This window comes from Lonchura striata, chromosome 6, assembly GCF_046129695.1.
Source record: "Lonchura striata isolate bLonStr1 chromosome 6, bLonStr1.mat, whole genome shotgun sequence".
NCBI classification, from domain to species: Eukaryota; Metazoa; Chordata; class Aves; order Passeriformes; family Estrildidae; genus Lonchura; species Lonchura striata.
In genome coordinates this window covers 48,300,700-48,327,783 of record NC_134608.1, presented here as the reverse complement: position 1 = coordinate 48,327,783, position 27,084 = coordinate 48,300,700, and the positions used below count along the sequence as shown (strand labels likewise).

The 27,084-nt window shown below is 42.3% G+C and overlaps 1 protein-coding gene across 2 annotated transcripts; it reads right to left on the bottom strand.

The window, feature by feature from the left end:
- Nucleotides 1–203: 203 nt before the first annotated feature.
- Nucleotides 204–15,126, bottom strand: TPH1 (tryptophan hydroxylase 1). 2 transcript variants are annotated; one of them, XM_021525668.2, is made up of 11 exons: nucleotides 15,027–15,126; nucleotides 10,936–11,073; nucleotides 9,815–9,998; nucleotides 8,425–8,525; nucleotides 7,698–7,765; nucleotides 6,233–6,429; nucleotides 5,627–5,762; nucleotides 4,704–4,830; nucleotides 3,480–3,575; nucleotides 2,908–3,041; nucleotides 204–2,548 (listed from the first exon to the last, which is right to left on the bottom strand). In XM_021525668.2, the coding sequence occupies exons 1-11, from the start codon at nucleotides 15,093–15,095 to the stop codon at nucleotides 2,374–2,376; spliced, it is 1,425 nt and encodes a 474-aa protein (XP_021381343.2). In that variant the 5' UTR covers nucleotides 15,096–15,126; the 3' UTR covers nucleotides 204–2,373. The 2 variants fall into 2 exon arrangements, with proteins under 2 accessions (XP_021381343.2, XP_077640396.1); XM_077784270.1 differs by lacking the exons at nucleotides 5,627–5,762; nucleotides 6,233–6,429.
- Between the last annotated feature and the right edge of the window lie 11,958 nt (nucleotides 15,127–27,084).

The window sequence follows — 27,084 nt, the reverse complement described above, 5'->3', positions numbered from 1 at the left end:
GTGCAGACCCATGTCCATGTCAGGAGCTGAGCTGCCCGGGCTCTGCAGCAAACCCGCTGCCCACAGCACGCAGAGACTTTGGGACCCATTCCAATGACATTTAACACCCACACCCCCACCCAGCAAATTGTAAACACCTGAGCTTTCCTCCCATCTGTTTATTGCTACGGTGCCGAAGTAAAGGGCTTGGGTGCTCCTGATAATTATCAGCAACTCCTTTATTTCGTTGACATTTAAGCCTCCATAATGGTTTAAAATACTTAAATTATCATCGTTTTACAGAAGGTTTGGGTAGGCGAAGCCAAGCACACACGTTGTTAGTGCCGTGGAAATAAATGCGTCGCCTCGGTATTACTTCTAGCAGTTTACTTTTTGTTTTGCTACACAAATGCAAATAAAGATACAACTGCTGGTTTTACAAAGTACTTGAAAGTAGGGGCTACTTTAACAAGTTTAAGAACATATACATAGTTCAGACAAGTCTTGAAGTAACACAGACCTATGTATATTTCAACAACATCAAAAATCCAATGTTGTTAAAACTGTAGCTGAATATTAACTGTTATCACAGAAGCAGACAAAACAAATCCTCCCTTACTACTCACTTAGAAGAACATTTCTTCTTTAGAAAGACAAAGTTCCTAAAATCTATTTTTAAATTAAGTGCAATGTAAGCCATAAATATTGTAGACCATAATTCTACATCTTAAATGCTCTTTAAAACAAAGTTATAGTGGGTTAATAGCCACAGAAAAGACAACCTAGTCTTGATTTAAACAGTGAGTATTCTTGGAAAGGTTGGCCTGGCAATTGCTTGTGGAGCAGAGGTGTCCTACTAGAAAGCATATGAAACTCAAACTAATTTTCAAGCAGAGGTTTCATGAAAGTCCTTTCAAGTTCTCAAAATCCTGGGCTAGCATCTCCAGTGTATTTAAGATTTCAGCTCGTTCTTCCAGTACACTTTCTGGATTTCCTGATAAGATCTACATATAAAAAAACCAGACCCTAGGGTGCTGTTAAATGTACCCTGCACATCACAGATCCCCCCTATCAAATGCACCCTGCACATCACAGATCCCCCACACAAATGTCTCACATCCTGCACATGTGTCCATGCCAGAACAGGTGAAACAGAAGCTTTGCACTCCCTGCAGGGTGCTTGGAACTGGGGAACCCGCAACATGGGCAAGTTTGCTACTGTGCAATGCAGACAATTCAGCAGGACATTGCTTGCCTACATTTCTAAAGTGCTTTTTGGGATCAGGTACACTTTAAACTACAAGGTAGTTTGTTGCCTTTGTAGCCACTGAATTCCTATGAAATGCTTGGGCCTTTCAATTATAGTTTGATAAACAGGGAATGAAGGTGTTCAGGTCAGGTAAAGAAGAAGATAAACGTATATTTGTGCAGCTTGTGCAGGTCGAAAAAGTGACTGAGCAATCAACAGGATGTTTATTTTTCCATAAAACACGCTGGTCTATGAGCTTTGGGTGTTATTTTAAACTTTGATGTTATTTTAGAGCTAATTAAGCTATTTTGAATACAAAGTTGCAGTTTGGAAATGATTTTGGGCTTCATGCTAAGTCAATGCTTGATGTATTTTTTGCTAAATTAATTCAATCAGGAAAAAGGCAAATGGTATCTCTGTAAGGAAAGGTCTTCCCTCAGGTGCAATAGCAAGGACAGCAACAAAAACCCTGGCTCTTAGTCAATAGCAAATTGCTTAAAATAAACATAATTGGGATTTCAGGCAACAGCTGTATTTCTGCCTTATACAAGAAGCATGCCAAACATCACATTTGCAACTCTTTGTGGCAAGAGTAATCCCTTTGAAAGCAAGATTTGACCCCTCCCTTTTATCATGTTGAACCTCCAGCTATATGTGTCCTGATGCCTGCATCGTAATCATTCAAGTCTCAAACTAAGTAGCACAGGCTTTGAAACACTGAATTACCACAGCTCCTATGCTGTCAAGTCTTCAGCACTCTACAATCAGTAGCGTAGACTGCTGGAGTCAAAAATTGAATTCTCCCTAGGGTGAATTACTCTATTTTCGCCTCATAAGCCACCTCCTTGCAGCACCTGATCCCAGCCCTGATCCACAGACCACTTTTTCTCCAGTCTAACAGTTTCTCCATCCCCCTACAAGCTTCTAAAAGGCAACTCTGGACCTTTTTTACCTAAGGGGGATGGAGGAATGCATTTATGTGAGGAAATTTACAGAGTGCAATGAGATTAAATTGTTGTATTCTTATGGGCCGATCATTCTTCCATGAGTAAAGGAGTGAGTCCTGCATGCAACACATCATATGCCTGGAAAGAAATCAGTGGGGAAAGGGAAGAACTGGCTTGCAGCCCAGTGCTGGCAGGGTGTTAGACTTCCAGCTGCTTGCCCATCTTGCTGAGGGCATCGCTGACAATGTCCAGCTCGTGGCGCAGCTCGTTCACCACGCTGGCGATGCTCTTCGTGTCTTTCAGGACCTGCACACTCTGAGTGTAGGGATTGTACTTCACCCCAAAGGGGCGCTTGATGGTTTTTGCAAACTCTCTATTGAGGTTAAAAAAAAAAAAAAAAAAAAAAAGAAAAAAAAAGCAAAAGAAAAAAAAAATGAGTGTGCTATAACCAAAAGAGGGTGTTATAAATAAGACATAAACCACAAATGCTTTCTCTGTATGCAGCCAGTATCAATAACCACTTTTTTAAAGTACTTAAAAACAGTCCCCACCCACTACCTGAAAGGCTAAGAAAATACTAACCAAAATTCTTTTACTGTGAAAAATAGTTAGAAAACTGTGATAAGACTAAAAGGATTTGGTGCTGCTACACCACATTTTTTATAGAGATAGAAAATCAAATCTGCTTTTATAAAAAGAATGGGGGTGGGGAGGGGGGGGCAGAATCTGTACCTCATCTTTTCCTTTGCTTCTTCAAAACTTTCAGAAACAAAGTAAACCTCCTGGAAAGTTGTAATGATACATTCTTGCTTGCAGGTGACCTTTGGGTCAAAAGGTTTGACTTTGGCGCTGTCAGAGAGTGAGTGCTGATAAGGCGTTACCATGGGTCAGAGGAACATCACCATCCAAAGAATCCAGGAGGAAGATGACATGTGATAAAGTGAATAAAAATGATTATGTGAGATGATTTTAGTGCATCTCATGTTAAAATTTTTATCTGCAGATGAAGAGTGATTAAAGCCTAACAAACTGAATTAATCTGAACAGTCATATTCTGTCAGTCTGGGTGAGAAAAGGGACTCCACAGACACAAGGCTTGTGTATAAACAAGGTTTATATACAAGGTTTGTGTATAAACAAGAGTAATATTTTCAGAATCTGGTTAAACAAACAAAACTTTGATTTGAAAATACTTACCTGGACAATAACATCAAGAAATTATACTTCATAAAAAGCAGGGGGAAACAGTGGCAATAATAATGAGATACAAAGAAAAGAGGCAAACAAGCAGTAGCCATTCTTACCTTGAGCTCACTAATGGAAGAGAGCAAGCCAGCCCCATAAACTCGTAGCTGCCCCTCTTGCTTGCACAAGCCAAACTCTACCGTGAAGAAGTAGCACTGAAAGAGAAGGAAGTAAAAGAATTCAGCCTTCATCAAAGATGCTGAGGTGAACTAGATGGGAGGTAGCATTATAGGTAGCATCAAAGAGTTGCAAATATCAGATAGTTGTCATTCAGTTATCCTGAGACATTTAGAGAGGAGGAAAGCCAGAATGGAAGGATGAAGAACCACAGGATTGCATGTTTCTCATAAGAAAGGTGGATGTTATAGATCACGCAGCTGGGCTGGAAGATGCTAATGCCAGTGCAAACATCGAGGTGTAAATCTGTTTTGAGAAATACTGACATGAAATCACAGCCTCAGCTTAAAACAAGCACTGGATAGAGAGGATCTCTGAGTACCTGAGAACAGCCCACTGCAATTAGTTTGTCATTTGCTTAGTGTGCTGTAAAATTAAAGACATTCTGTTTGCTGAATTTCAGGATTTCTGCAGCTATACAGGAAGGAACAGTTTTCATAGATGGCTTATTTCTGCTCCCACTGAAGGTAGTACAAGTTCTACCACTAGCTACATGACACTGGAAAAGAAATTTTAAAAATCAGCAAGCTAGTTCTTGCATAACTGACACCAATTATTTTTCATCAAAATGTACTTTTAATCTTAAAAATACTCTTGCTAAGGCATCCAGAGGCTGATATCCAGAAAATTAGTTTAGTTTATAGAATTTTAATTTTTCAACTGAAAGGTATCTAATGCTATCACTCACCATATTCAATACCATATAATTTCAATTCACTCTATGCATTAAAGAAATATAACACTTTCAAATCATTGAATCATGTTCCCAGAAGAATAAGACTTTGTCTGAAAGAAATAGACCATAAAATTTCAGTCTGCAAGAAGTAAGCTATTACTAGAAACTGAACCATTACTTGACAGCAGAGTGAAGAAAAATACCAACCATTCCAACTTTAAAGTGGTTTTTTTTTCCAAGTATGGAAAATTTTTTCATGCTTTAAAATCCAGGGACCAGTGCAACACAAAGATCTAGCAGCTGGTGTGGCTAACATGATGAGAAGTTCTAAATTTATTTGATGGCATGGGATCAGCCTAGTAAAGCACAAAGCTTTTGATGGAATCCCCATCAAATTCTATCAAAGCTTTTGATAGAATCAAACACTCACTGTTGCTAGTTTTTGGACAGCCTCATCTGATGCCCCAAGTGATGCAAGACCAATTTCCTGGGAGAACTGAGCAAAACTGGGTTCAGCCAAAAGAGGGACATGGCCTAGGAGCTCATGGCAGGTATCACTGGAAAAAGAAACAAAGCAAGAAATTGTTGTTATATGATATGTGAAAGTATGATGCAAGCTACTTGCTATTTGCAAGGTAAAGAAGAAAGTTCATTTTCTGACTCCAACTTTTATACTTTTCCAAAGGTGACAGTGGACTGGAGAGTGAATGGGCCACCTCTCTAAAGACATTGGACAAACTACTAGTACATTAAGTTTCTCTATTCCCATGAAGGAATGTAAAACAATATGTTGTTTATGGAAATTGTGTGGGAAAGTTTTCTAACAGAATGTAAACTCATAAAGCTTTAAAAAATCTTAAGAATCAAAGCAACAAGAAATCTGATTTGTCTTTGTGGCAAAGTGAAAAAGCAGCACCACTGAAGAGACAAAATGTCTTGCATTAAACTTCATTACCCAACAGACAGAAAAGTGTCACCCATTTCTCTGAAAGCAACAGAGCAGATCATACCAACACTATATAAAGTGCACAGAATCAGATTTTTAAATGAAGATGCCTAAAATTAAGGTCTGAGCTTCCCCTTTGCAAGGCAACTGGATATTAAACTAACTGCACACAGTGATATCAGTAAAAGATCTCCAATAGCAAGCTGTACTTTTGAAAATCCTGCACTTACGAAGGTGGCACTTCAGCATGCTGTAAATTCATTACATTCAGGATGAAGGCTGAGCCTTCAGCACCTTAAAAATAAGTTTTATACTGGTGTTCTTGAACAACTTTTAAGTAACTTGGCTTTGGGCAAGCAAGATTCAAAACTTTCTCACAAATTCTACCCCAGGATTGAACAACTCACGGCTCTGGTGTATAGAGAGGGTCCGAGCTGTGCCTGACATATTGAGTGCAGTGAAAAACTCGGAATGCTAATCCTGCCAAGAAGTCTCTGGGTGACAGATATCCAGCCACGGGGCGAATGGTGAAGCCTGTGCGCTCTGAAAGGGACCAGACAAACTGTATATTAGTTTAGCACAGGGTGCACAACGTTGTCAGCTTTCCTGCTGGAGCTGAGGTGACAGCCACAGCACTACCTTGGCTCAAAAGCATGTAGGAAAATGAGGCATGATTAGAAAAATTAGGCATAGGCTTAAGAGTGAGCAACGTTTTTTAAAATGGCCCTACCTCTGTGCCAGTGGATTTCCTAGGATTCCATGCCTAGAGTCAACAATACAGCCAGGATCTCCTTAGCCAGTCCTAAAAATCTTTTCAGACCCTGCCCCTCACATATCACTGCATGCACTGAAGATATGATACATTAAAACACAAATGGCCAAAAGGCCTCTTAAAGGACCAGAATGAACACAAATCACCACGAATGTTTCTTTGTGCCTACAAAATAGTGGGATTTGCAGTGGACCTCAGTTTATTTTGAAAATCAGAACATTTTAGAAAACAAGCGCATTACCTTTCAGGAAGCGGGACACATCTTCCAGCTGGGGGATATTGTCTTCCCTGTACCCACAGTGTTTGGTGAGCAAGGGCAGGTTTTTAAGGTACTCTCTGCAGGCATAATTTGGGTAAAGATTGTTAAGCTCTCGGTACACAATCCCCCAAGTCTTGATCTCCTCCTCAGTGAATTCAATCTTGGGGATTGGGTCACCACTGCAAGGAGAAGAGGAAGAAAGAAAGGACATTCCCTAGAAAATGGCTAATAAGAGGTGAGTCATTTACCTACTATTAGTATTAAACACCTGTATGACTGTGACACCTGGCATTAGACTCTGTCAAATACACAGTGAGATCTGGTCTATGTCCTGGAATGCTTTTAGTCTAAGGATTTGCCTTTTTTTCTCTTTAACAAGTCGTCAGGAATCTTTGCATAGACCTCACTTAAAGCATTGGTTCTGTAAACAGTTTCTTAATTGTTTAATGCCAAGAGGGAGGTTTAAAATACCTATACAATCTCTTCACAGCTTCAGGAGCTGATAACACATCCTTTTCCATGTTGGATTTCTAAGTCTGCAATTATTTTCCATTACCCTTTTAATTTGTTTTTGGAAAAGAGAACTCCCTAAATTAACAACACATTGTGTGACAGCAGCTAAATATACACATCAGGTAAAAATCATGCTTCTGTGCAGAGGAGACAAGTGCCTGTCTGAGCATATTAATTTTAGTCTCTCTTTCCTACTTAGTCCTCAGGACCTTGGATAAAGTGGATTATGGCAAGGCCAGTGTTACACTGCATTTCCACTGCCAGCCAGGGAACTGGCATGGAAAATGCTTTCCCAAGGGAATCTCTGTCAACAACACATTGACAGTAATCAACTTGGGATTGTAGCAACCAGTTGCATTAAACACACAGTGCAATAGAACTCTAAATACAGACCTTTCTAGGTCATTTTCAGTTGAGAAACTTGACACCTAAATTCAATCAGGCTGCATGAAAATCACATTTAGAAAGAATTTACAGCACTGGATTATGAATCTCTTACTGCTTTAAGAGCTCCACCCCCTGCCAAGAAGCATCTCTAAAGACAGAAGCTCTTAGAATTTATTTTCACAGAAAACTTCTTATCTACACATCACACATGCTAGTTTGAACCAGGAAAGAAAATTCAAGTTTTAAAATTTGCTCAGAAAGTATACTCTCAGTGGTCACTGGGATGTACATTGGGATTTGCCTCCCCTTCCTCTCCTTTGCAGAGCAGCTGGCCAAGCCACACAGCCTCTGACTGACCAGAGCTGCATTGATCTACCTTCTCATCTTGCCCCACATATTCCTTCCCTTCACCTCCTTGGCTCTGATCCCTGAGCTGAACCTGCATGTCTCAGCCTGATCTGAGCCCAGGAAGGTGAGCTCCTCACAGCCCATTCTGCTGTTATTTCAAAGCACCCAGAAGGTTTCTTCTGGAAGAATTCAAGCTTACTGTTTGTAGTTCATAGCCAGGTCTGCAAAATACTTTCGCCTCTTGCGATAAACGTTGTCCTTGAAACCCTGGTGGGCACAAAGGAAAGCACAGTTCAATGAGTTTCCAAGCCATAATAAATAAATCAGTTTAAAACAGGACACTTGACATTTCTTCAGCTGGAGAATAGAAAAGTATGATGTGAAAGAATGAAAGGAGTGGGCAGGAAACTCATAGCTGTAGTCTGAAATATTTAATACATGTGAACTGAGCAAATGCTCCAAAGTAGGAATCAGCTGATTTATGCAACTATATATTTCGTAGAGAAGGATTCATTTTAGTCATATCAGTATTTATACCAAGTTTGTTACTTGCATGATTATTCAAAATACAGAACAAATTGCCCATTTTCACTGCCCAAATACCAGTTTGGTTTCTCAGTAAGGAAGAGAGAAAAAGGACGAAGAAAGCCTGCCTGAAAATAACTTTTTTTCAGCTTCTTTAATTTGTATGTGACCACTCAGGGCCCAGATCTGGAGTTCTTCCACAAGTAAGCCCTGCAGAGAAGCACAGGAACTGAATTCAGTCAGTCTTCCCTGAACAAAGAAAGAGACCAAGAGAAGGTGCTCAGACCCCCAGAGACGCCATTGAGGGAGAGGAAAGGGAGGAGGAAAAGCTGCAATTTTTTTAGGTCAGCTCCACAAAGTACATTTCCAACTACTGAGTGTAGGGAGGGAAAAGTACTCACGGGATGGTCGGCATCCAAGTCAGACCCGTACATCAGCACCCGGTTTGCACACTTATCCAAATCTGAGATCTTCTTCGGAAACCAGGGAACGTTCTCCATGCCTAGGGAAGGCATGGAATCCACAGGATTATTAATAACACCCAGCACACCCAGGGAGGAAACGCTGCTTTCAGCTATGGCTCTGGTGGTTACAGCTCACTCCATAAATTAAAGGGGCATCAATAAGACAAGGGAGTCCTCTGCCTATCTGGCACCAGCCTCCAGCTCACACTTCCTCCTTGGTCACTGTCACAGACTGCCTGCAGAGCACAGCCAGCCCCAGAGCCTCTGGGAAGGAAAGTTAGCATGGCTTTCTCTGCTGTATTTAGAGTAGCATCTAGAGGATCCCACAGAGACAAGGTCTCCTTGTGTACAACTGCTGGGAATCTCATAGGGCACAAAGGGTGCAAAGGAGAACAGAGTGATTTGTCTGTGGTCCCTGGGCAGAGCGGGAGCAGGTTAGAGTCCTCTCATCATGGTTTACTGGCCATGGGAAATGGATGTTTCTCCGTGGTTATGTATGTGGGAAGCATCCAGCTTTGCCTTGAGAGGTATGGGGGGCAGGAGGAGCAGGAGACCCTGCTGCCTGAGAGAGGAGCATCACTACAGCTTTGCTACCAACTCCTTTGGGGTATTTTTAGTCTAAGAGAGTTTTTTGCCAAGCCCTTGGCAGAGCAGTTAATACACTATTTTTCTGCCTCAATGCTCTTCAGTTTACTTAAAAAGATCAGGAGATTGTTTAGATTGAATTTCCCCTTACTTAGGGCTACAGTAAGCCATTTTATCCAAGAACTCCAGATCTCTCCTTCCCAAGCACAATGATTGAGAAACACATGGGACCAGCTTCCTGTTGACCTGAATTTTGGTCTCTGGTAAACACAACATGCAGTATCTAAAAATAAAAGGCACCTCTGTCATACTAATTTAAGTAGCCAGTTACGATTAAAAGTGGATAAAAAAGACAACAAAATCAAGAACTAAATGAGGAAGCTGCAGAATCCATCCTCCACTCTGCCCAGTGTCTGAACTGTCAGTGTCACACCTCTGCCATTGTAGTGTACTCGAGCCCTGCACTCAGACTTTGACCTGCACGGATGCAGGGCTCCCACTGGTGCCAGCTGGGCTGTGCAGGGAAGGGACAGGAGCACAGACAGCAGACACACATTTTGTAACAGCCTGACAAAGCCTGAACTCCCTGGTTCAGGCCAGACTACACTCACACATAACACAGATACAGGTACCTGGTAGCAGGAGCCTGAAGACACGGCACAAGTGCAGGTGGGGCCATAAAAAGGTTTCGAACCAACACGTTTGGAAGTACATTTTTATCAGAACTGCCTTTTGTACCTACCATCTTCCTGGACATTGAAATGTTCTGTTGGGCTCACGGAGACGATGTTGACATGGGATTTCAGGAGCTGGAATATCTCATTCAGTTGTTCCCTGTTACTGTCACAGTCCACGAAGATCTCAAACTCAGAATTTCGTCTCTTGGACTTCCGTGATTCAATGTGTACCAGATTTACATGCTTCTCCTGTTTAATAAGAAGCAATGTTCTCAGAGAGATAGGCTAAAAACAATTGACTAAAAGTTAAAATAGTTTTTCAAATCAATATTCTACTGCCATGAACTATTCACCACCTCTGTGAAGCTATTTTAGTTAATTGTATCTCTTGATAGCAATTTGTTTATTGGAGGGGGGGAAAGGTTTGATTTTCTACTCAGAAGAAAATAAAAGCAAACCTGTGTTCTTTCAGTTTTATTTACATTCGGGAAGCACATAAAGGCACAGTAAGGAGGTTTCAGTTCATAGACCTTTTTCTTTCATCCTTCCCATAGGAAGCTGATTAGCAAAATTCACCAAAATGCCAATCAAGTTACCATATAATTATCTCACAAGCAAACAAGGGATTTAAAAGCATCAGTTTTCAGGACATTAGTTTCACTTTTCTTTAATCTGAAGAATTATTTAATGATGTGTTTTATATTAGGAACGTTGAGAAAACGCCAGGCTAAAGCATGCAGAGCCACACAACAGAGCACAGTGGCACTGCACATATTCCTCACACAGCACCTGCCCAGCAGCTGTGCAATTGCAGCTCCTCTGCCACCTTCAGTCTGGCTGGGCAGTGTTGCAAGGGCACTGCACTGCCCACAGTACAGATCAATACCCCAAATGCCTACCTGCCATCAGCAGGGGCTTCAGACCAGTTCTTATTCCCAGCAAAACCATTGGGTGCTGATCTTCTTATCATAAGGGGAAAAGACAAACCTCTCTCAGTGTATAGTCAGTGCAGATAAGAGTTTTAGCCAGCCATCAACTAATTTCTGAGGCATACATTTGCCTTTGTGGATAATTTTGGGTGCCATCCTTAATAAATAGATGTAATCAATTCTAGTGTGTTCCAACTACCCTAGCAATTTAAAAATGCAGAGCTGCTGTGATGATTAAAAGATGATAACATACATACCTGAAAGAGTTTTAATGCTTTTACAAGTCCTCCAACTTCATTCTTCAAGGAAAAAATGATGGCTGTTCTTCCTCTTTCAGATGCATGGTCTTCATTCTCTTTGTTATCTTCAATCATCATGTAAGCTGATTTATTTAACTAGATGCAAACCAACAAAAAAAATTGTTTGAATGGGTAGGAGTGCAAAAAGTGTAAGTTTTTGCATTTCAGGGTGTCTTGGGTAATGCTGTGCTTTAATCAACCACAAAGGCAAAAATATTAATTCAATTATTATGCAATAATAAGAATAAAGTTAGTCACAGACAGAATTTGTGAGAGATTGAAATACCAAGATACCTTTTTTTTAGTTTAATGATTTTATGGACATTTTTATTCATTCCCTAGGATGCAGAAAGTATTTTTAATGTATAGTTTATAACTAGCATTGCTACTGGGAGGAAAGGGAGCAATAAGATGTCAGAAGAAATAGTATCTTGAACAAAACACTTGTTAGCAAGTTCAGTGAACACTGGCAAAGAGAATAATCCAAATCCCGCAGGACACAGGTAGGAAAAGATGAATCAGGATTCAGTAGATCAGAACTGAAAAATCACTCTCTTGTTACATAACTGCAAAATACTGTTTTCATAGGGCAAGGAGACAAACCTAAGGAGGTAAAATGTTTTTCTGACCAGAATCTGTTGGCTATAGAGACAGTCCTTCTCTGATCACAGCCAAGCTGCTCCATCTGCCATGTCCCCTAATTCGTGTGTCAAACCCTTGGCACAATCACCCAAATCACACACTAAAACACAGACACCCCACACTGTCAGACCGTGTGGTTTTGTACCTCACTAGTGATCACACACACTCCTGTGTGACTCTGTGGAAATCAGCAGCTATCACAGATCATACTCTTAGCTGCATGTAGCCAGGTCATAAATAGAGATAATACTGAAACTGTAAAGAATGGAGAAAATGTGAAGTAAAGAAAAAATACCAGGCTTATGGGCAGAAACTGTCCCCCATATGTCTTAAAATTTTGCAAAAAAGAAAGAATGAAAGGAGAGGTTTCTGATTGAATCAGTGAGAAAGAGGAGAGAAAGAAAGAAGCCACATTATTGCTATTTGGAATTATTTTTTGATCTGACACATCTTTAAAGATCACTATCTTGAGACCTTTTCAGAAATGAAAAGAGCAAAACAAAAATGCACCAGTTCCTTTTATTCCCTTATACAGTCTCTTCAGATTTAATGATGTAATGAAAATATTTGGATTTCTGACTGGGTTCCCGCTTCTAATGAGTCACCACAATATGATGAGCCTGGACAAGAGTGTCAGGCCATTGCACTGTTTCTGATCCACCAAAGTCAATGAACTCCACCAGCTTGAGTGCAGACATCAAATTTTCTGCTGGAAGTGTGTGGCAAGCCCATTCAGGGTTCAGCTGAGCCTGCAGGTTTCCCAGCACACTTCAGTGTCAGATCTCCAGTACAAGAGCCAGGAACAGACACTGAGCAAACTCACTTCAAGCAGAAAATAAAAAGCTACAAACACCACAATCATACAGGTCATGGGTTGTTTTCTCAAGTGCAGAGAGCCATTTGTGTGAGCCAAATCTTATTCAGATGGTGCTGCTGTAGGAGAAGCAAAGAAGTCTCCACTACAAGTAGAGTTAGGTGGTGGTCTTTAAAGGCAATAAATGTAGGGCTGGCTTATAGAAGAGGCTAATAGGCAGATTGTTAACTTGACTCCACATCTAGGATCATTGCCTTCAGCCTGGATCAGCCTTTATGGCATTTGAAACAGTTGCATGCAATGTTATGAGGTGCACAGCTGGCACAGAATACCTGCACCAAAAACTAATGCTCTTCTTTTGTGTTTTGCTGCTGCAGCCCACACGCTGTCTGGGATCAGGTGGCAACATCTATAAGTTATATTTTTAAGAGATCAATGAAGAAAATCAACAGAACATAGAATGTTCTTATATCAAGAAATTACCTCTAACTTAGAAATTACAGATTGGACAAGAGAAATTAAGATGCTTACAATGCCAAATGCACGCCATATACATATTTAACCCTACACCAAAACTAATATTTTGCCTTAATTAAAAAATATACTGAAGACAATATGCAGCAACCATTTGGGTGCAAGGCAACAGGAGAAAATGTTAATACAGAAGTAATTCCTTTCCTCCTGTGACTGCACTTCACTTATATTTTATTCTCCATCAGTAACTCAGCAACTCAGCTCTAATAAAATCTGGAACTTTTCCTTTGCATGGTATTTCATTTGGGCTTTTTGAGGGTGAAGGGGGAATTAATATTGCATTGATGCTTTTTATTAATGATGCAAATCAGTAACTGATCTTCCCCCAGCCTGACTGTGTCTTGATGAAAATACACAGGGATAATCTAAGACCTTTACTTAGATAGATAATTAGGTGCTGTCCAGTTAAAGATTGAACTTTTTGGGACCCATAGCAATTATCTTCCCTTTCTCCTTCTCCCCAAAGGATGTTCACAGACAGAAAGATACAGATGGATACATAGTTGCCTAAAAAAAAAATTCCATTTCAATTCATAAATTGAAGAAGAAAAATTATTTTCAAAGTATTTTATACTGATTGACATTAATAATGATTAATAAAAAATGCCAATGGGTATTTTATATTCTCTTCCCTTTAAGTAGCTGCTTACTTTGTCACTGTCCTTTTAACACTCTTCTAGGGAAGGGTGAAAACACAATGTTAGGGGTAACCACAACTAGATATCACATTACATTTTCCAGCTACACCCAAGTTCTTCCTAAGATTAAACTCTCAGACACTAAACCAAAAGTTTAGTGAGCAGCTTATTTGGCATCCAAGTATCTCAGGGATACAGCAAAGCAATATTTTTGTGAAATTTTACTGTCAGCATTCTTGTCTTCACAAGGAATTTTACAGACTTTATCAACTGCTTTAGTGCTGCTTTTATCTGACCTCTGATGCACTAAGCAATTTCCCACTATAATGTGGAATATTATAAATAAAAGGAGTGAGTTCTATAAATAAAGCAAGGAGTGAGTTCTTCTGGGCTATATCACTCTGTCTCCTATGCAATGATACACCAAAAGTTGCTTTTGTTCTACCTTAAATTCTCGCTCGCATTTACATTTTGAGGTTTTTTTCCCCTCTTTTATCCAGAAACAGCAGCTCCATCCCAATGCCACCGACACCAGAGGAGCCGCACCCCAGGCCTCTCCAATTACTGTTCTCCAGATAACCGGGACCAGAAACTCCCGGTTTTTCCCAAATCCCCGTTCCGAGAACTGCAACAGCGAAGCGCCCGAGCTGTGACTGCATGAAAGCTGCTCTACTCCGCAAGCCAGGACCGATCCCGGGGCTGGGCAGCGAGGATCCCATCCTGCACTTCCCGTGCCCATCCTGCTCCACTTACTTGTGTTCATCCCACACTCCCCGTTCCTATCCTGCTCTCCTCACCTGTGCCCACCCCACACTTCCCGTGCCCATCCTGCTCTCCGCATCTGTGCTCATCCCATACTCCCCGTGCCCATCCCATACTCCCCGTGCCCATCCCACACTTCCCGTGCCCATCCTGCTCTCCGTATCTGTGCTCATCCCATACTCCCCGTGCCCATCCCACACTCCCTGTTCCTATCCTGCTCTTCTCACCTGTGCCCATCCCGCTCCTCCCGTGCCCGTCCTGCTCCACTTATTTGTGTTCATCCCACACTCCCCGTTCCTATCCTGCTCCACTCACCTGTGCCCACCCCACACTTCCCGTGCCCATCCTGCTCCTTTCACCTGTGCCCATCCCACACTTTCCGTGCCCATCCTGCTCTCCTCCCGTGCCCACCCCACACTTTCCGTGCCCATCCTGCTCTCCTCACCTGTGCCCACCCCGCTCCTCCCGTGCCCATCCTGCTCCCCTCACCTGTGCCCACCCCACACTTTCCGTGCCCATCCTGCTCTCCTCCCGTGCCCATCCTGCTCCTCCCGTGCCCATCCTGCTCCACTTACTTGTGTTCATCCCACACTCCCCGTTCCTATCCTGCTCTCCTCCCGTGCCCAGCCCGCTCCTCCCGTGCCCAGCCCGCTGCCCACCTGCCAGCCGGGGTCCCGCGGGCTGGGCGCCGCCTCCAGGGACGCTCCGCGGCGCGGTGCGGGGTGCATGGCCGGGCAGCTCGGGGCAGCGCCCGGCCCCGCCGGCTTTATGCAGGGGCGAGAGCCGCCCCCGAGCGAGGGGAGGGCTGCAGGGAGGCGGGGGAGGCGCTGCCCGGCCCAGCTGGCAAAGGGGCAACCCGGCCCTCTCCACGACGTTCGCTCGGTTTGCAGAGCAGCGATGCCCGGGCGCAGCCACCACCCGCTCCCCGTCACCGCAGCCCGGAAAAACCCGCACAAGAAGAAGCCCTTCGCCTCCTGAGTTACACCTCCCCGGTCACCCGGACAGGGTCACCCAAGAGGGGTCACAGGAGACTGACTTGTCGTGGGTAACTCCAGGGGTTTTGCAGGTAACATAAATTTGCACACCATCGTGTCCACACAGGCGCTTCCCATCACTCCCGCACTCCCTGTTAAATGCTGCCTGTGGGATAGGGAAGGCAAACTGCATCAGAAGAGAGAGGTGGTGGGGGCTGAGCACTTAGCAGAGGGGCTCTGAGCAAAGTGGCCTCCAAGGCTACGGGGGACCCAACAGTGGTGGACACCCCCAAATTCTCAACAGCACATAGTGCAGGTTGTAGTCCCAAAGAGGAACACGGTGGGCAGATGTATGGAGATCTTCACTAAAAACAGCAGTGCATTTCTGCTGTGAAAATAAATTGTAGCATATTCCTTCTTTTCTCAAAACCTCCTGTGCATACAGGAAGAATAACTACATTTCTATTAGCAGAAAACTACATATCTTCATATCATTTATGTTGTCATTTATTTTCTGCATATATCTAGATGTGTTTATAGTATAAAAACTCATGGTTGTTTTTGCTCCAGTCCTCACTGTCTCAACTTGGCAACATTGAGATAAGGGGATTTTGGTCCACAGCAGAAGACAAAATGTTCCCTGGGAACATAATCTCTTGGAGATGTTAGGGGTCTCTTAGGGAGGAGAGATTGATGATTTTCTATTTGAGCTGTCCAAAACCAGACTCTGATCCTTCTTATATACTGTTTGTTTCTTTTTTTGAATGAACCTTTCAAAGAAATGCTCAAAATCAGCAACTAGTTTCACTCAAATATACTTAAGGGTCTGGAGGAAAAATCCCCAGTATCTTTCCCTTCAGTTCCTAAAAAGGTTTTGAGGTTCTTCTCAGCTAGATCCCTTAGACACTAGTGTAACACACCTGGTAAATCATACTGATGCCAATATACAGGGTGACACCTAACCCAGGCAGGCACAGTCATACTTGCACCAACATCTGCAATGATGATATCAGAGTTCTTCTTCCTAGAAGAATTGAACTTCAAACAATCCTGTTTCTAGCTGGAAACAGTGACTAGCTCAGCCCTTCAAATGCAGCATAGGATTGAAAGAACACAGCTGTGAACAATGACATAGCTGGAAAAAGCCTTTTTTTTTTTTTTTTTTTCCAGTTTGCTAATGGGACATATTTCATCACCAGATGCTTCAATTTTCCCTGCATAAAGAAAATGCAGTATTTATCAATATATGTCTTATGTCTACAACAGGCATTTCCCTTCCTTCCAAAAGAATAAATCTCCCCATCAAATGAGCTGACTCAGAAAGCAAACATTTTGTAGAATCTTTACCCAGACCCCTAAGTGTGTGAGAACCTGGTGTTAATGACAAATCTGTAAACATGGGCACAGTAAGACGCTTATGATAGAATATGACTAACCTGTCAATTTTCCCTAGCTCAAATGAAGCAATAATAATGGGGAACCCACGGGCAGCCTGACCTATAACTGCTGAAACAATGGGAACGAGGTCAGACATGGCCAAGGAAATTTAACCTAATATGAAATTTATTAGTTACATAACAAGATAACCGGGGTGCCCAGAGTTTTGGGGAGCAGATTAAAGCTGATTCACTGGTTTAGTAAGAAGTGCTTGTTCACCACAGCCAATGCCCTGTGGTCTGAAAGGGCAGAACCACAAAGCATGAACAGACTCGATTACAGCCTGTTTCCACTGGGTGCTCACTGGAGCCTGCTCTGCTCCTCTCCACCCAGGCTTTCCAGCTCCTAGGAATCTGTGGATGGCTTTACAGGAGAACTACTTAAAAGGTTTTCTCCAAAAGCTAAATCTTCATAGTTCTAGAGTTGCAGGGTTTTGGAAAACCCTCACCCTGACACTAGTACAGCTGCTGCTTTGTGTTTTCACACACAGAGAAAAATTTCTACCTTTCTTCAAAAACTGGTAGTATATTCTACCATTTAAGAATGGTGGCTTGGGCCCCTCACTACAGAAGAGAATGATATGGCACAGCAGTCAGGTATAGAGACAACATAAACAGGGCAGCAAAATGCATAGGAACTACTCTGCTCATCCTGGCACCAGCAAACACTGACCCAGAAAAGGTCTGAAATGTAACCTCGTTGGTCTGCAGGAGCACCGAGGCAAAGAGAGGCCAAACATTTCCAGTGGGATGTCAGAAATCTACACAGACCCTGAGGTGGGAAGGAACTGTGAAGGACAGAGACAACTGGGGCATCAAAACCATAGGGAGAGAGGCCTCCCCTTATGCCCCAGGAGATAAGGCAATACAGTGATTGATTTTTCTCTAAAGCCTGCAGGAGATTTCTCACATAGAGCCTCTGATGCAAAGCCCTCCAGGCAGATAATCAGCACCTGAGGATGGAGCACAGGTCTGACCCTGCTCAGAAGTGGGTCAAGCTGAAAATGCTTTGCAGGACAGGGCTTTGCCATGTGCAGCTGCCACAGAACCTCTCTCAATGTCACAGCAACCATGGCACTGTGAAGGCTACCAGAGTGGCTTTCAATTACATTTTCCCTCCTAATTCCTCGTTAAATGAATTATTCTCACTCAGATCCAAGTGACAGGGTGGTATCAGACTGAAGTCCAATGTTTTCACAGTCCTTTGCTGGAGTAGCTCCAGGAACATCAAGCATCTCCAGAAGAGACCATGAGTCTATTCCTCCTTCCCATCTGCTAGCTCAGAGGTGACTCTGCTCTAGTTTTCAGAGTTTCTGTTTTGCTCTTCCAAGCAGAAACTTGACAGCTGAGTTTGCAATCAAACAGTGGTTCTGACACTTGGGGGTACACATTTGTAGATAAATGCTCTGGAGATTTTTAAGATAAGCAGAATTAAAACCAAGCTGTCACACTTGCAGGTTTCCCCTCCCTAGAGAGCCAAAAGTAAAGGGATCCTTTTTGCTCTCTGAAACACAACAACATAAACCTTCTGCCCTACCTCTCCTCTTCCTCCCACTCTGAGAAAGTTTGCTCTCCAAGGGTCAAATACAGGGGACTCAACTAACCTGGCACATCTTTCCAGACATGGCACAAGTCTTGTATTTACCAACACTCCGAGGAAGCTGGCCTGGGAAGGGAGAATAAAGGTGGAAAAAAAAAGTAAAATCAGTGTAATAAAGGGGTTCTGCTCTGGGGGAGAGACAGAGTCAGAAGATGAGTTTGTTGAACTGGTCAGGCAAGAGCATGGAAAAGCAGGTTGAGAATTAATCTTCTGCTGAAATAATTATCTACCTGAATGCAGCAAGACTGATGGAGAGAATCAATCAGCCCTAAAGTCTTCTCAATCCCATCAAGGTCATCAGTGGGAATTACCTGATCTCCCCATGTGATAGGAGAAAGTGCTCTAATCTCCAATAAGGCAATTTCACAGCATCACTTCTGAGGTATAAACCCTCTTGGACTTTATTTGGCCCAGACATTTGCCTTTCCAAGAGGGATCATTTGTCTGAGGCAAAGAGGTCACTTGAAACTTTTCCAGAAACAGGTATGAAGTGGTAACTCCCTAAACAAAACAGGTTTAATACGATTTAGTACCAAGTCTGCTCTAATCATAATTACTTTCTCCAGAGCACACAACTGAAAATTCTAATCACAGCCCTCTGCCTTTCTGTTAATTAACTGCTGCAGACAAGTTATGCCTTAAGAATTTCATGGCACTTAGACAAGCACTGTGAAAATTACAGGGAAGAGTGAAGATGAACATCATGCAGGCCTCTGCACAGTTTGTTTTCCAGTATAGGTTTTACAGATCTTCCTCATATTCTGATTTCATTTTTTCAATGTCCTTTTATATTGATGCCCAAAAAGCTGCTGGTCAGAAAGTCTGGCTTGGTTTTTTTTTCCTACTGATTTTCAATATTATAAAGCATTTATTATCACAACACCTGAGGAACAGCATTCACTTTTAATCACTTCATTCTCTCAACCTTTGACTTCTCTCACCTAAATGAGGTAACCTGCCATTTTGACATTTACCTAAATTAAAAGGTAAAAAGGGAGTTAAAAATCTCCAAATTCAAAGCTTTTCAAATTTTCAAAGAAATGTATGCATCTGAAATCTTGAAGTCTTTCTACAGAGAATTCTTCCATTTTCTCCCTTCTACAAACCACAATTCTCCCAACAAACTCTTTCCAGAGCAGTTCAGCCAGCCTTTCACCAGCAAGAAGCTGTGACAGTGTCACACCCTGAACTCAGAGTAACCTCTGAGAAATGCCTGGATGGCTCAGTCCCTGGGAAGGGCACCACATCCCCATGGGGGTGGTTCGGCAATTGCTTAACAATTCATGCCACCAAACAGTTGTTGATTAATAAAGCCTTTAATTCATAACCAGTTAATATGCTACAAAAGGAAAAGGGGGATTTCAATATGCAAGTATTTAAAACATTTACAGATACCTTTTTCCAATGAAAAGTGCAAGAACCAATGAGGTAAATTACCCTCTCATCGTGTCTCAGCCAGCTGTAGTATCAACAGCCTTCAAGCACCCTTATTTTGAAAAGCCAGAGCTGCTGTGTAAACCTACTGAAGCACAGCCAGCCAACAGACCATTCACTGTTTGTATATTTGCTTTGGACTGTTTAAAGAAGCAATATTAGCCCTTTCATCTGAGACAAGAAATATTTTTCATTTCATAAAAGCTAAATAAAATCACAAGTGACATGAGTTACTTGCTGCTCTGAGCAAGTAAGGTGCAGTTTTTCCTGACAATGTCTTTGTAAACGCTTTACAAAAGGTTAGTTTAGATGCTGCTGGGACAATGGACAGACCAGGCACTGATTTGTTTTCTCTAGGGAAAATAATATCACAAAATTAATATCCATCAGCTGCATTTCAAACCAAAATGTAGTCTGGCCAGGAACCAAAGTCCTGAAAGAGCTCTTTTCTCCAATTACCCTGGAGTTACTGGGTACAGAAGCCAATTACAACTTCCTTTTATTTCCTTATCTGTTCAGGGTTGGTCAAGTCATCTCAAGTTAACATGGTCCTCCACCAGCCAGCAGAGTTTCCATGTGCTACTAGAGCAAACAGGATTTAGTCCAGCCAGAACCATCAACAAGGGATGGGGAAAACCAAAAGGAAAAGCTCAACAAACTGATCTACCTGCTGCCTGGAAATACAGTGCAGTGGGGAGGATGGGGAAACACTGCATGGAGCCTTGCAGACACTGCTCTGCTCAGGCTGGCACTCCAAGCCCTGTAGCTCAGGCAGGGCTGATGAAGGGGAGGCTCCCAGCTGCTTTCACGGCAGCCTGAGCCAGGTCACAACTCTGCCATCAGCTCCAGAGCCTTGGCAAGGTGGGGAGGCTGAGAAGCTGCTCAGTGCTGATGGCTCTGGCACCAGGTACAAGGCGCAAAATGCCCAACCTGAAAATGAAAGACAAAGCATCCAAATAGAGAGGAGTGTGCCAGAGCCTAAGGCAACTCAGCCACCACCACTGAAAACAGTTGGAACCCAAAAATGCAGGTGAACCCAATGGGAAGAAATTATGATGACTGACTCAATTCAGAAGGCTGAATTATTTCTCTATTATAAATATACTAAAATACATTAATATGCTATATAAAAGGAGGATACTCAAACTACATACTACTTACTCTCTCCCAACTCGTGACCCTCTCTTGAGAGTCCAGCCACAGGTGGGTTGGATTTGCCATCAGGCTCAAACAATCCTCACCAGAATCCAATCAAGCAATCACCCCAGGTAAACAATTCTCCAAACACATTCCACATAGGAAAAACAAGGAGCAGAAATAGAAATTGTTTCCTCTTTAATTTCTCTCTGTGTACCTCTACGAAAAATCCTGAGAGGGAGAGAAATGTGCTTGCCACATCATGGCATTCAGGGATCACTTCTGACCAGGTCCTGATACTTCTCCATCCCTTAAGCAGAAATTATAGTAGAAGTGGACTCCATTCATTGAGGAACCACCTTGGTACCATTAATTCTACTACATTATCATTACAAAATCTCAGGAATTATCCAGTGCTTTCACATCACAGACAAACACAAAGCAAAATAGTCAAATGCATAAATAAGGCTGCTGATAAGAGCAGTCACAGAGCGTTTGTTAACCTCAGCCTGTTGGCCTGATTAGTAGAACAGCAGCATATTGTGTATTCAGAGTGAGGTGGAGAAGTGAACAAAGGGAAAAGCTTTGTACTCGCTAATGATATGAGTAAGCAGAGCTCAGAAAGCAATTCAGCAGACTTTGATCCACTCAGGAAAGAGAACAAGAGCTCTCCAGGTACTTCTGACACAGCCTCACCACGGGCTTGGGCCAGGAACCAGCCTCTGCCACGTTCACATTCGTTTAGGAAGCGCATCCAGCATTGGATTTGCTGCATGTAAGAAGCAGGCAGACCGTATGCCATGTGTTTCACACACCTAAACACAGCCAGGCCAAGGGAAATCAAGAGAAGACTCCAAGGCCCAAACAATCATGGAAGACATTGGGTTTGCCTGTTGCAGCAGGTTTTTGGTGTGTTTCACCCCCGTGCTGAAGAGGATCAGCCTTTCTGAAAGAGGACATGGTCAGATTGTTCATTCCTAGCCAGTCTGGTAAATTCCCTCAGGGCTTCACACCAAAGCCAGCTCAGACACCCCCATGCACTGAAGTCCTGAAATCACACAGGAAACAGATGACAGAGGGCAGCCTCTGGTCTAGACACTGGCCATTGACCAGCACGAACAACAGAAATTAAATCACAGTCACTTTTTGCTCCAGGGATGAAAAGCAGCAATGTAAACCCATCAATTCACAGCAGCAACTTTAAACACACTGGCAATTGTAAAATGTCCAGCCTCAGAGCTGTGAAACACATCATCATTTCCAAAAGCTGTTCATCTTGCTGTGTTCTCATGACAGATATTTTTTCCTCTCTGAATTTCTTTTATCTTATTAGATTTTAGTTCCCATTATAGTTAGGACAATTTTGTATTGGGGCAAAATTAATTAGTTTGGATCAAAGTAAGGCTCCCTGAAATGTAACACTAATGAGTCTCATCTGCCTGATTAGAGAGCTTTGCTTTTAGGAACACTAGGAACAACATTTTATTTCAGAGAAATAAAACATTATAAGATTATTTAAGGTTGAAAGCATTAGCTAAATAGTAACCAGGATGATGGATAAAAATTAGGGTGCCAAACTGTGAGCAGACTTACAGCTGACAAGAGGATGCAAGTGTAGACCAAAACAGGCTAATGAGGATTTGTCAAAGAGGTGCAAGCAGAGCTCAATGCAATTCACAACCATATATTTAGGGAACTGACACTGTGCCTCCCATCTATTCACATTTCTTTTCACCTATTCAGATGCTTGTAGGGACTAAATGGAAAAGAGTTACAGATTGGACAGCACCAATTTTTAGAAAGAAAAAATGGGAAAAAAGTTAATTCTGGATGAGTCAAACTAATCTTTAATATCTGGCAAACTACTTGGACAAAATATTTACTTATTTTTGAATCTAATTTTAGTTAAGAACAAGTTGTGTTAATCAATGTTAGCTTTGATTGATGTGACAATTACTCCAGAGAAAAAAGGGGGTTAAATAGATTTGGTATTTCTCATTTTTATTAAGCTTCTTCACCCTACCCACTTTCTCCTACCCCACTAGTACAAACAATTAAAAAATAAAATCTAGAATTAACTTCCTGAAAGACAGGGGTAAATTCACCTGAAAAACCACATGGTAAATGGAATTATCAGGGATTTTCTGGTAAATTTGGCGTAGCACACTGTAAATGACATCTGCAAAGCCACATGCTGTGTCATTTGTGAATGACAAACATGTGACACAGTACATGCAATACAATATAAGGGAACTGCCTTCCCCAAAGCCACATCTCCCTCCACAAACCTCTCCAGTACAGACACAAGACCAGGAATGAAGATGTGGTGCTTGAAGAGGGCAGGTCCCAGCTGCTGGCAGAAACAGCTCCGTGTGAGAGGAGGCAGGAAGCCCACAGCTGGACAAGGATGTGCTTTTACACAGTGGCTGTGGCCAAAGAAACACCGTAAATTTGTGGGTGTGCTCTCAAAGCCCCACAAGCAGGGGCTGGGCAGTACAACTGAACAGGCACCACCTCTGGCTGGTGGAAAACCATCCAGACCTGCTGTGGAATCACACCGAGGCACCCAGGGCTTGCACAGCTTTAGGCACTAACAAAGAAAAACCCTTTGGATAAAACAAGAGCTGAATTTGAACCTCTTCTACCTCTTTCCTCTATTTTGATAAGGTTTCAACTCAAACATTACCACATTTTGTCAAAATTACCTTGACCTGCAACAGGCAACACTGAAACCTTGACGGTTTTATCCTTTTGCAACCTAACACTGGAAATGAAATTTTAAAAAACTCATTTCAAACACCCATGTGTCATCTTCTTCTGATGCCATGCATACTGCACCTGTGCATAATATTCCTCCTGCCAGCCTTCTGCATTAAGTCAACAACAACAGTAACAAAGACCACTCTGCCTGTTATTCATAAGCTTTTTTTAATCTCATGGAAGACGCAAAAGGGCCCAGAGCATGTGCGGGAAGGAACAACCTTTGTTTCATTTAATTATATTTACTTCTTTCAAGTCTAAGTAAACTCGGGGATCAGCAGATCAGAACTGATTAATTAAATCATGACAGCATTTCCTTTACCCTGTGTGGGCAATCACATCATGCTGTGTCGCATTCAGCAGGTTATTCCAACAAAGCATCCTCAACCTTCACACTGCAGACAAGAAATAAGTCTGCCTCCCAGGGACACTGCAGCATTAAGAGCTCTCCTCATGTAAAAGCTGACAGCTGTGGAGTAGCACTGTGGTTATTTTCAATACTTCCATTGTGGGGGTTGACTCCAGATCTGTTGGTTAAAGTTACTGACAACGCTGCAATAAAAGATCTGGTTCTGATCTTTGGTCATCACTGAGTGCTGGACAAGAGGGAAGTGAGCAGGGTGGGCTCAAAACCACATGTGCACTGACACACTACTGGATGCTGTCCTCACCCACCTGCTCTGCTGTCCAGAAAGGCTGGAGAAGCAGAAAAGCTGCAAGAAGTTTGCCCCTAAGGGTTACCCCTGGCTGCTCTTGCTTGTGTCAATAAGCACACAGACTGTGCAGGAATTGGCCTGGACAACTCCAAATCCTCTCCAGAGCAGCTCAATGCCAGTATGTTTTGCATCTATCTTCCATTTTCTTTTAAGAGTTGTGAGAACCTCTCCAATAAGGGAAGAAGGAATAGGACAAATCTTCCCTTCATTTGGGCTTGGGACTTTCCCATGAGAGCAGCTCACACTACACAGTGCCAATACACTTATGTCCCTCAAAGACTTTCCTTGGACCTGCACCATTTGTCACCTCATAGGCAATTTCCTGTGTTTCTTTTTGTCTACTCATAAATGTCTTCTATCTACAACCTCATAAAACCAGACTCCTCCCTTGCTCTTCCATGTTTTCTCCATTCATTTTTATCTTTCCTATTATTCCAGCCTTTTCTGTCCACTACTGCTCTTCCTTCCTTTCAGCCATCGTTATGTCTTCATCCCAAATGACAAAATGGAGTAATTTTGCAGGGTTTTTTATTCACACCTAATCTGAAGTGTTTGTCCCTCTTTTCTACTCTCTTAACTTATTACATCAAAATCTTTACTAATCAGGCTGGCATAAACTCAAAATGTTCTCCCATGGTTCCTGTATCCAGCCTTCCCACCTGACTGAGGAAACTCTCTGATGTTCAATAAAAGAGTTTGTGCACTACAAAGAAGTTTTAATGGAAAATGAAACTTTCTGACGTCACTGGCTAATTATAATGCAGCTCTGTGGCTGTATTGCATGGCAGGATAAAAGTGTGCATCTATTTCCTGCATGTTTCAATATCCTCCTATTGACAGAAGATAGGGTGACTGGTCTGCTACTGGAGGCCAGGAAATTATTTTTCTGATTTCATTGGAATAATTGACAAAAGCATTTCCTTTCTATGTAAGGTTAACAGATGGCTTGTTAAAGTTATGTCTTCTTTAAACAGAGCTGTCACCAAAAATTATACACATGACAACAAAAATAATATTGATACAAACTCACTGCAAAATTAAAATAAAGTTTGCATAACCTAAAGCACAGAATAAATAACTGCTGCTATTGCAACACAGAATACCAAGGTGCATTTGCTTTTCTAAGATTTCCTTGGAAACTGGATGAAGGGACATAAACTGGAGAAGTGTCAACATGGGACTTAAGTTACCATGGGCACAAATATGCAGGCAGTCACTGTTCCTGTGCCAGGAGCAGGCTGCAGGCTGCTGCAGACCAGGACTCTGCTTTCACAACTTGCCTCTGTCACACTCAAGACCTATGCTAAGCAAGGTGACTATGCCTCATCTCCATCATTATTTGGCTCTCTGATGCCTCACCCAGCCAGCAAAAAACAAGGGAGGAGAGTGGGTGAATTAAAAAAAGAAATTAAAAAATAATCCAGCAATACTCATTAGCCCACCTGCTGTGGTTTTTAAGACCTCGTGTTCACCTTAGGCTTGTCTCATTTCCATAAGATCAGGAGAAACTGCAAAGGAAATTCAGCTTTATAAATAGAAAATGTAATCAGTGTTAGACTTTTGATAGGCGACTGCACACCAGCTATTCCACCTGGACAGATCTAGAATGCTAACATAATTACTGATATGTAATACCTTTTCTCCTACAACATCACACTTATTATCTATCCTCTTTGTCAGGATTCTTCCAAGTTTTCCCCTATTTTCCTTCTTTCTCCAGTATCTCTTCTTCATTGTTTCTCTTTCTTTACTATTACTGTCTTCTCTTCACAGCCTCCTACCACTGTTACCTTTTCTTTGCAAGCTCTTTCACAGTAGCTTTTGTATGACATTCAGCTCTCAGACTTTACTGAGCCATCACTAAGACATGCAGCTCACATGCAATGACCTGGTAGAAAGAGAAATGGAGCCACATTGGGTTTTCCCTGCATTCATTCATTTTCTCCACAGTAACAACTCAGAAGCAAACTCGTTCTCTCGCTCATCTTAGATGTCAGCTCCTTGCATTATAAAACTGGGTTTCTTTTTGCAAACGTGAATCGGGAAGGGAAACAAAAGGAGGTGTTGGAGCAGTATTTCCCATTGCAAAACCTCTGTGGATAGCTGTTGGCAATAACCTGGTTTGTTTAGCCGTGCTGGTGATGTCAGGTTCGCTCAGCTCATGCCCCATCAGCTCGGACTGAGGGGCTTCTCTGACTGCAGGGCTGAGGCACATGGCTGCCTGGGCTTGCCTTCTTATGAAGGGCTTTTGGGAAGTTGTATAACATCACAGCAGACTGGTCCTTGCCCCAGGTGTAGCAGGTTCTTCTCTTCTCATTGACTTTGGCAGAGCACGTGAATTTCATCATCATCTCCAACAAAATGAAAAGTAAATGGCAAGCACTGAAAAAGCACGTTAATTTTGAGGGGGAAATAAAAGGATACATTAGGGAACTGCTAAAAGATCCCGCTGTAGAAAAAAAAAAGGGCAAATTCTTCAGTGAAAAACAAAAGAGAGACCACTTCATTTGTAACTCCCAGTATCAGCCAAAATAAGGGTAGTGAGAAAGAAGATTTTCTAGGCAAAAAAAACCACAGTAACAGCTCCATACTTTTAATGCCAATATAATAAATTATGAAGATACTTCCTTAAAAATAAAGACTTATTATTTCTTTTGGAT